The following is a 10,922-nucleotide window of genomic DNA, read 5'->3' on the forward strand; positions in this document are numbered from 1 at the left end:
CGTGGGTGTAGATGTTAAACAGAAGGGGGGAGGGCAGGACAGATCCCTGTGGGGCGCCATTCTTAAGACGTCGTAACCAGGGATATCTAAAGAAGGGGATATGAAGGCTCGCAGCGATTGCCTTATTTTCATGACACTACCAGGGCGGTAGTTTGCAGTGCTTTAAACATGTGGTTCTTTTTAAAATCGTAGAAAGTTTTGTAGTGCAGCTGCTGGTACAATGAGCTACAGAAAACAGTTAGCAAATGTTACGTAGAGCATATTTAAAGAATAGCCCACTTGTTTGGAAAGACAGTTGAAAAGTTACCAGTAAGCTGTTTTTTTTTTAACAAAGCCTTTGCAGTAGGCTAGATGTAAAGCAAGTATATATGGGTAGTTGAATTAACAAGCAACTAACGATCGAGCATGCTGTGAATATCCAGGCCTGATGTTAATAGCGCAATGCAAGTTATTGTAACAAGATTTATTAAACTACTATCGGTGCCAAGCGGAGAACTTATCCGATGTAAATTCACCAGAATTGCTTTCCTCGTCTGCTGTTGGCATTTTCCAGAGATCAGACGTTTCCCCTTTTACAAGTTTGGAGAAATTGCGGTTGCATATTGTGTAGGTCCCGTTTTTCACTAGTTCTGATGCGATCTTATTGGCAGCAACGGGGCATTGGCGGGAAGGGCGTGCTGAACGGCCCGTAAGGTTGTTGACAGTAGCCTACTCCATGGTATCCGGCTAGAGTGTGTAAAGTCGATGGTGTTAACGGTGTTTTTCCAACGCTCTAGCCTCCGTGAGTGCAGCCGATTGAGCAGTCTTGTTGCGGCTGAGATATAGAGGCAGCACCTGGTGAGTGGTGAGGCACGAACATATAAAGAGTGGTATAAAATTTTGCAGTCTGAATCCCAGCACGGCGTGTAGTTCTTTGCGAGGGATAGCTTGTTTAGCTGCGGATTTGATAGCACGGCAGAAGTCTTGGTAGGCTAAACCTCATCCACGTTGGTGGTAGAAGGTGATGGTAGTTTCGCGCGTTTTAATTGGTTATGAGGCTGTGGCGATTCCAATTGGCCTTTCTGAAGTTCCATCGCTTCACTGGAGCACTTGGGATGGGAGAGACAAGCTTAGAGGCAGTGATAAGCGAAGGTCGGTGTTGGGAACGTGGAAACTTCTCTAGCACACGTCTGTCAGAAAGAGAGCTGTCTGTGTCCATGCTTGCAAAGGCCAGGTCAGGGTTTGCGTTTGTGCCAGTTCCTCAGCGTTCAGACCAGAATCTGGATGGATCTTTTGGGTTGTAAAGGAGGACGTGGTTGTTATTCGCAGCCCAGGCAGCCAGGCATTCTCCGTCGCTGTTGATGTAGGCCTACTTGTAACCCCTGTCGGTGTGATGGCAGTTAAAGTCCCCAGCATAGATAACGGGTGAGGGGAATGCAGGTGGTAGTCTATAGATGATGGGTTCAGGCGTGAGGATGGTGGCTTGTATGCATTGATGATGTTGTAATTTTCAATGCTCACACAAACCCATTCTATTTCCTCATTGACGGAGGAGTTAGCAAGCGTTCAGTTCAAGCTCTCATGGACGAACGTAGCAAGGCTATGTTTCTGCCGCGCTCTGAAAAGAGCGATTCTCGTGGGTCTTGTGCTGAGCGTTCCGGGTCGAGGTTCGGTTTCGACAGTTTTTGTTTTGCATTTTTATGATGCTACTTACAGGCGGGACCGCGTGAAGGTGACTGTTCCCCCCTTGTGTTGTGGATATGATTGTTTATCCGTTCTTATTGCTATTTTAGCATGGCAACTCTTCTACTCGCGGCAGTTTAAAATAAAGTTATGCAGTATTGCAGTTTTTATTTTTTAGTTTCACTTTCATCCACCTTGTCAGGCTAGTTTCTATTTTTTTTTATTAGTTCTTGATTAAAAATATAAATAAATTCTTGATTAGCTGGTTTTGCAAATACGTGTGTGGTTTAGGTGCAATTGAAGTTGAAATTTTTATTGTGCTCTTCTCGTTGTGCCACTTAGTTATATGTACCGTCCGTACCCCTCCATTGTCCTCACTAACAAAATAATTCATCACTACTGTACTAACTGGGTTATCACAGGCGTCTTTAAATATCATAAACCTTGTATAATTGAATTGGAGGTTTTCTTAGCCCACATTGAATAGACAAGCTAGGCTGTATTGGTAATTGTAACTTATGGCTCCTACAAGGATATCTGAAGAAGGAGGATACAAAGGTTCACAGCGATTGCCTTATTCTATCATTTGTAGTGTTTTGTAGCATGTTAAATATTTTTAAAATACCAGAAAGTTTTGTAGTGCAGCTGGTACACTCAGCTACTACGGGTCTAGGTTTTTTTTTGGTCATTTATATCGGTCATTGACCAATTTTTTACCAAAATGTTCGAAAAAAATATAGCCTAGTCAATTCGGTCAAAATGTCCGAAAAAATATATACTGTAGTCAATTTGGTCAAAATGTCTGAAAAAAACAACGTTTCTCAGCAAAACTTAATGTTGTAGCTGGGCAGGAAGTGCAAATTTTGGTTTGTATCAGCTACTTAAAAGGAAATATTTTCATCAGAAAAAATGACCGAAATAAATAAAAAAAGACCAAATTTTTTCAAGTCATTTTGGACAAATGACCGAAAAGTCTCAGCGAAAAAAAACCCCAGATACGGGTAGATGAATTAAGAACTAACCATCAGCACTTGGGTATGCACTGATTCCAATGAATATCCAGGCCTGATGTTAATAGCGCAATGCACGTTATAATAACAAGATTTATTACTGTAAACTACTATCGGTGCCAATTGTCATTTTTCGATAAACAGAAGCCTTCTATTGTTAGACGTAATAAAAAGCCTTTGTATCCTCTTTTTTAGATATCCTTGAGCTCCTATTGTGACAGCATGGAGGTTTTTTTTGATGATCTCTGTGACATCACAAGACAACTTTGAATGGATGCAACCCAGTTTGTACCCTCAACAGTTCGTACCCTGAAAAGATCGAGAGAAAAAATTAAAAAAGCCGAAGTCGCTGATTGCAGTTTCCGCAAACAAACAAAAACTCTCAGGATCATTACTGGAAATTTTAAAATGTTTGCGGAAACTCCGATCTCAACCCTAACCCTTTTAAAATGTTTGCGAAAACTGCGATCAGCAACTTCGGCAAACTCTTGGGATCATTACCGGAAATTTTAAAATGTTTGCGGAAACTGCGGAAAAACAAAAACTGCAATCAGCGACTTAGGCTTTGTTCTATTTTTTTCTATTGATCTTTTCAGTTTGTTTGTTTGCGGAAACTACGACTTCGGCTTTTTTATTTTTTTCTCTCGATCTTTTCCTAACCTAAACCCTAACCCTTTTAAATGTTTGCGGAAACTGCAATCAGCAACTTTCGCTTTTTTTAATTTTTCTCAATCTTTTCCTAACCCTAACCCTTTTAAAATGTTTGCAAAAATTGCGATAAGCAACTTCGGCAAACTCTTAGGATCATCACCAGAAATTTTAAAATGTTTGTGGAAAAACGAAAACTGCAATCAGCAACTTCAGATTTGTTCTATTTTTTTCTATCGATCTTTTCAGTTTGTTTGTTTGCAGAAACTCCCAACAGCGACTTCGGCTTTTTTGAATTTTTTTCTGTCGATCTTTTCAGTGTACGAACTGAGGGTACGAACTGTTCAGGGTACGAACTAGGGTGCACCCACTTTGACTATCTGCATCTTATACTATTTTTAGATATATTCCATTGTGATTAATTCCTTCGTCTGTTCTTTTGCCTTAACAAACTCCAGCTGTGTAAAGATTAGATGTTTGTGCCACTATATCTTGTTTATGACACATTTCGGGATTACAGTCGCTTGTTTTTTGTTTAATGATCATGCATCTTATCTGTCTAATGCCGCCGTAAATGTGGCTTCTTCAATACCTAGAAAAGCACAAAAATGAAAAGATAACAATTTAAAATCACTTCACCAGTGAGATCTAGGCTACTGTACAAAGAAAATTATTTAAAACAACGTCTTCTTAACAGTTACAAAGCTGCGAAAGATGTCATGTCATAGTACTGCTTAAAATAGAGGCCTTGTTAAATGCTGTGAAAACAATATAAATTATACAAGTTTCCAAACGTAACTGATTTTGTTTACCGGTACTTAATGTGTTTATATAATTATTTGGTTGCATCTTAAATGGAGGATTCTTGTATAATGTTTCATCCTTAACAGCATCGAGGAACCAGAACAGAGGTTGAGTGACATCAGCTCCTATTTCTTTTATCATATGTTTTAGACTGTGAAACAAATTGATATAGCATGCTGATTGTATGACTTTGGGTATGGATAATCATGAACGCATCATCATGCAACAAATGTATCGTGAACAAAGTAAATCAAGGTGTGTTTACCTTTTATGTGTCACATTATGTGAAAAAGTAAGGCAAACCGGGGCGTGTTGTCACAGGTTTGGGGTTTTTCGATTTGTGCTTTTGCTATATACAATGCAAGTGATTTGGTTATATCATTCGTACGCTGTCCACTTACACTTCCTTTTGCCACTAGTTAAACTTTTTAATCGCAAAAGGATTTCAAGAAAATCAAATTTTTGTAAAAAAAAAAATTGTGACAACACGCCCCAGCACGTGGCGTGTTGTCACAAAGCATGGGGCGTGTTGTCACAATGTTTGTTTTTTTTACAAAAATTTGATTTTCTTGAAATTCTTTTGCGATTAAAAAGTTTAACTAGTGGCAAAAGGAAGTGTAAGTGGACAGCATACGAATGATATAACCAAATCACTTGCATTGTATATAGCAAAAGCACAAATTGAAAAACCCCAAACCTGTGACAACACGCCCCGGTTTGCCTTACAAAATCAAATTTTATTACGTGAAATTTACACTTATAAACAAGTTGAAATTAATTCAACAACTGCATTGGGTCTTGTTTCCTTGCCTTCACATATCAACCAAGGGTTCGGTAGTTTATGCCAAATTTTGCTTCTGCTTCTCGTAAGCTGTGACCATCATCACAGCTGTGACAACTCGCCCTGACGTACGCAGTCGGACAAAAGTTTTAATGGTGACTAGAAAAGGCACGCTATTAACTTCTAAAGTGTCAGCTATACTCCTAACATAATAAACTATAAAACTGATTTCATACTTGCGGTCAGACTGCTCTTACGAAAGCGTTACACAATTTTGAAAAGTTAGTGAAATTTACATCGATGACCCAATTTTTGATAATAATTTAATTTAAGCTAAACCTGCTGTCTTTTCTTAACTTTGCTAACCTCAAAATGAAGATGATTCTTAACGAAGCACGTGCTACAAATATAGACTCGAAGCAGTCAGTGCAAGTACAAAAAAAATTGCTGTGACAACACGCCCCTTGTGACAACAAGCCCCGGTTTGCCTTACAGGTTTTAATGATATATATCAATCTAATTGTCAGTCATATATTGCTTTTGTGGGAAGGCATTTGTGTGTTTTCTTTGAAACGTTGTCGTTTTGCAAAATTAAGCACTGGAATGAAGATCAGTGCATAAACTTTAAAAAGATACTTCTTCCAATACACTCTCAAAATACTTTTTTATTTTTGTGTCGTGCAATGTTAATGAAGCAAGAAGTATGTCTATTGTCTAAAGCTGCTGTTGAGTTTATGGGTTTCAATGCCTTCATTTTGATTTTGTGTGGCCAATAAACTTAGCCTACCGGTACTGGTTTGTAATTTGTAAACAATACTTATTTTTATCACAAACGCTGTAAAAAATAAATCAGTTGTTTATTTTTTGTAAGACGATCTAATATGTTATATTTTACTTGTGCACATTTGTGTTTGATGCTAAAGAAATTGAAAAAATTGTTTAAATCAAATATAGTTATTACAATCTGAAGCCTTTACAAATTGTTTCACCTAACGGATCATCAGAAGGTCTTATTCAAATAGAATCTTATTCAAATATTATTCAAATAGAAAAAATTGTTTATATATAATACTATCAAAATTCAAAAGTTATTTGAACACATTGAGGTTTAAACACACTACCAATACGTTATAACTAATCTCTACTTGGTGCATCATAAATTCAAGATTTGGCTGAGATATTATAAAACAAATGGCTTTTAATTTTGAAACCAAATGCATGCTTTGGTAAAGTTTCATGTTATTTCTTCAGGAGCCACCAAGGTTCTTCATCAGCTGCCTCGTCAAGCTCAGGAGCATTTGATGAAAATTCTTCCCTGGGTGTTCTCGACTTCGATACTTTGCCAGGTGACAGAAGTAAACAGTTTTTTTCTTAGATCGTGATTTTTATCTTGTGAATGAATGAATATTAATTTTTAATATCTAGTTTTGTACGACTTGGTATGAACTTCTTAAACGTGTGTTGCGTTTTTTACTCTGACATGGTGGATAAATATTTATTTTTTAGATGCTCGCAAATCAGTCAGTCTAATTCATGTCAACAGTAAATGCAGCAGCATTGGAAGCTGGCTTGATAATTGCTTTTCCAATGGGGAAGCAGAGACCAATGGCGATGCAAAACCTACTACGCCTTCAAACATGCAACAGCTGTTTCGGTATTTTAGCTTCTGTTATTCAAATTAGACTTTCAGTAAGAAATCCTGCAAATTTAAGCTTTTGCTAATGTTGTCGTGCTTGAAACAAAAAAGTTATATATATCGAATTATCTATTATCTATTTTGTCAGTGCCATACACGTTGTGTTGCACTAACCTTACTCAAAACTTATAGTGAAATTTTTTTGCATGAATAAAAACTTTTTGTTTTTGATTGGTTAAAAATTATTGCTTACAGTTGTTGTGAAAATTTGGTACCAAATGTATCAATCGGCCTTTTGATGTATGGATATAGTTAATACTTAATAGCCTGTTGTACCTTTGCTGTCTGGTATATGATAGTTTATTGCCCCAGACTGCAAAGACTGTTTGTGTGGTTGTTGGAGTTTTGTTGATCACACAAGAATGAAATCAAATAAATTTAGCTTACTTTTAATAGTTTTAGACTCCTAAGATCAACATACACAAACATATTGGCGCATGGCTAAGTGGGGAGAGTGCCTTTGTGAGGCTAAGAAGAATGAGGGAAGGCCTAATTAATACCATCCGATCCGTGATTAACAAACGCACTGTGTTTAGCAACAATGCAACATAATTATTTAAGGCTATGCTTGAAGGTAGAAATGATGATTGGCGTCATAATTTTCTTGTTTTTTTAATCACAGTGTTGCACTATTTTTGCAGATCTGATGCATTTGATTTGGAAGTTTCTGATGTACTGAGCGCTTCTGAAATGCAAAAGTATTTATTCTTACTTTTTATCATCTATGTCCGCATTGCTTGTTTTCGTTTTTGTTTTTTTGTACATATTTGCTAGACTTGGCTTACTAAATTTGATTTGGAGTCTATTAGGCTGCAATTTGGAATTACATTGTTCAGATCTATTGTATAGTTGAAATCAACTCCAGAGCATGACTTGCAAGCGCTGCCAAGTAGGCAATTAGACATCCTTACTGTACTGGCAGATGTTGCTTTATTAGTTCTTGACAGGGTAGCCAATTCTTTTTCTTGAAAACTTCAACAATCTAAAAAGATTTTTTCAATTTTCTTGTTTAAATAAATGGAATCGTATTAAAAAACACAGCAAGATAGAACATAAACTGAATGGGCTAACTGGCACAGGCAAAACGAAATATTGCTCAATTCTTCCGTTGCAGTATGAATGCTGATTGCTACCCTCTGCTTTGTTGCCGCAATTGTCAATGGCATAACCAATGGTTGATGTGGCCAGGGGATGCAACCACAGCTGGAATGAGCCCCGTCGCATAATTTTGATATAGATATGTCAAATTCTCAGTTTTGATATTTACCTTGCTAATTGTCTCTACGCCTTCTAACTCAAAACATGGCAGTAACGATTTAACTTTTAGTTGACGTGTTTATCTGTGTGGCAAATGTGTTTTTTTCTGCTAGATTGACGCATGAACCACTAGTAGGAGATGTGAAGGATGATAGCGATGACTCTAATAACTCGGTAGGTGCTGGCACACAGGCACAGTAGGATGGTAGACAATCTATTACTTGATTTTAATATGCGAACCTTTATGGCAGTTTTCCCTTCAAGTTTTGTGCTCATAATGTGTGTATACTGTATGGGTGATAGTAAAAACTCGTGAGTTCAATTCTTTTGTAATTTTTCACTTTTTATTGTATTATACAAAACTTATCTCATACTTTTTGGAGTGCAATTCACGTTCTACTTATGTCTGAATTTTTATATGTGTATCCTTAGACACCTTTAATGGAAATTTTAATTTAAACTGGTCTTTCGCAATCTCTGGTTTTTGAACTTGGGTCCCAAAATGCGCATAAATGACTATGACATACTGTAGGCTACTATGGCTGTTGCTAAATCTATTGAAAATCTCCACAACAATTGCAGATAACGAGCACCAATTTTCTGTTCAATAACTTATGCCGGTTTACCTAATCACCCATGATACTGAATGTTGATTTAAATTCTTATTCCATAAAATTCGTCTTCCAAGTAGAAAAACATCTATTTTCGACAACATTGTGATTTTTTTGTGATCAATAAGATTCAAAAGACCTGTCTGTCATTGACCTTTTAGAACAAAACAAGTGTGAAAATGGAATCCTTGTCCCTCAAAACCCTTTAACAGACATCGAAAACAAAGTTTTATGAATAATTTATATCACATTTTGGATGGACCTAAGTTTGGATTTAGGACCCAAGTTCGAGCATAGCAGATACTAGTCCTTCTATTTAAAGTGTCTATGTATGTATGTATGTATCCCATAATTTTCGAATCGATTTATTTTCCACTGTAGCTGGTGATGTCGAAAATTGAATACTTAAACAAGTAATTTCTCTATCAGTTTGAGTTTAATGAAGACGAGCTCAGCATACACATTCTTGCCAACGATGACGAAGACGACAGACTGAACGACACACTTACTGCTCCTGAAGAACACGAAGAACATCAAAATCAATGTTTGTGCTCTTCGTACATAAGCTAATCATTTTCCAACTATATTAAACTACATTTGAGAAAGGTTATTTTGCGTTTGGAAGTGACATCTTGGCGACTGGCGTAGTTATCGTGGTTTACAGCTGGTGAAATTTTGTTGTTATTCCTTGTTCTACCCAGGGCTGCGATTTTTTCTTTTTTGTCGAACGACCAAAAATTCTACGCTTGTTTGTCGAATAGTAGGCTAATATGACGCCACAAGAGTCAGATTATAAGCGTTTGGCCGCGAGTTACCGCACAAGTTGTGTGGTATCAGAGTCACTTACTTTAAGTTTTTAACGCTGGTTGAGTGATTCCATCTACGACGGCAAAAACATTGCCGTCGCCAAATCAACACACGTTGGATTGCTGCGACAATTGCCGTATGCTTTATTGTTTAATCAAAGGAAATTTTATGCGCTTCTTCATCGCGTGTCACACGGCGGTAGCCCAGAGCATCACGCAAGCTATTTTATGCGCTGACAATGCTCAATTGTGAACTGTAAAAAGTTTGCCACCTTATGAATACTGGCTTAATTGTTACGCAAATGTTATTTTTTCATCGAATGCTTATTGTTTACCGGTGTCGTTGCGAGTATAAATCATCGTGAAAGAAGATACAGTTAAAAAGTGGAATTTACCTGCTATAGATTATCAAACAGAAGGAAAAGTTAGTGTGGTATTTTGCAAAATTTGTAAAGAGTTTTATGACGGAAACAAATCGGAATTAGAAAAGCTACGGGGTCAAGTTAAAAAAGTAATACGAAATTAGATAAACGGTTCTTCGGCAGAAAAGAAAAATAATGCTTCTGATCATATGGCATTGCGCGATGATCAATAATAAATGTTACTTTATGATAATTCAAAGTCGCTAGATGTCGAATTAATGTAAAACAAACGTAAATTTCTTCTTGGGCATTGTTACGCAGGCAGCAAAATTCGTTATTTTTGCATTGACTTCACGTCTGTAGACGTTGAATCAATGTAAAAATGATGATTTTTGCTGTCTGGGTACGCAATGTAACCAGCCAGGAAAATTAGATAGATTTGTGCTGACTCGAACGTTGAATTAACCCAAAATTAATTTACTTTTCCCTCTGAGTTATTTAACGTAACAGCGTGCGTATCGCTACTTTTGGTATTATTACATCACTACAAATCAAACAGTGCGGTCGTGACTCGTGATAGACTACTCTAGTATATTTTTCGCTTCTCGTTTTTTCGATTCAACGTCTGCAGACGTTGAATCAATGTAAAAACGACGGGTTTTGCCAGCTGGGTTGTGTGCTTTTGTGAATGCAAATGCAAAATCGCCCATTACGTAATCACAGAAACCCTTTTAGTGGATGGAAGTCAAGTTGCAACCGTGTTTACCTGTCTACTATTCCTTATTCACATTGCAAAACATTTCTGCAAGCTTGGAACAACAAGTGCATAAGTCAGACATAAATACAAACTTGCAAACACGTTGACAATTAAAGTAGCCTACTTCGGTTATTTTATCTATAAAAGAAACCCGTTGTGTCGAATAGCACAAAACGTGTGTGGCGAAATGTTTGATGCCAGGCGTTGGAACCTCGATCAAAGCATTCTCCCGCAGTGTTCAAAATGGCGGCGCTGACGCCTTGGGAGTTTCTCGTGTGAAGCGTCACTTTTAGACCTTGCTTTGAAGTACCTGGCGCAAGAAAGTTTACGTAAGTCAGCACTCTTATGATTGCATTACGTGATGCCCCCCCCCCCCCCGATTGTTCCTCGACCTGACTACGTTTAGTCCTCTCTCAGTTTTTTTATTTCCTTTTTATTTTTATTTTATTTTCGTTTTTTTTTTTTCGTTTTTTTTTTTCGTAAGGCACGGCGTTTGTCGAATAGTGATGGCGCGTGTCGAGTGACCTC

The 10,922-nt window shown here is 37.4% G+C and overlaps 1 protein-coding gene across 1 annotated transcript; it reads left to right on the plus strand.

The window, feature by feature from the left end:
• Positions 1–4,276: 4,276 nt before the first annotated feature.
• Positions 4,277–9,039, plus strand: LOC145769062 (uncharacterized). The gene is made up of 6 exons (XM_082580659.1): positions 4,277–4,379; positions 6,157–6,251; positions 6,412–6,559; positions 7,243–7,299; positions 7,972–8,032; positions 8,899–9,039. Exons 1-6 carry the CDS (start codon positions 4,309–4,311, stop codon positions 9,037–9,039), a joined length of 573 nt encoding a protein of 190 aa, XP_082436785.1. The 5' UTR covers positions 4,277–4,308.
• Positions 9,040–10,922: the final 1,883 nt, after the last annotated feature.

This window comes from Aplidium turbinatum, chromosome 4 (genome assembly GCF_918807975.1).
Source record: "Aplidium turbinatum chromosome 4, kaAplTurb1.1, whole genome shotgun sequence".
NCBI classification, from domain to species: Eukaryota; Metazoa; Chordata; class Ascidiacea; order Aplousobranchia; family Polyclinidae; genus Aplidium; species Aplidium turbinatum.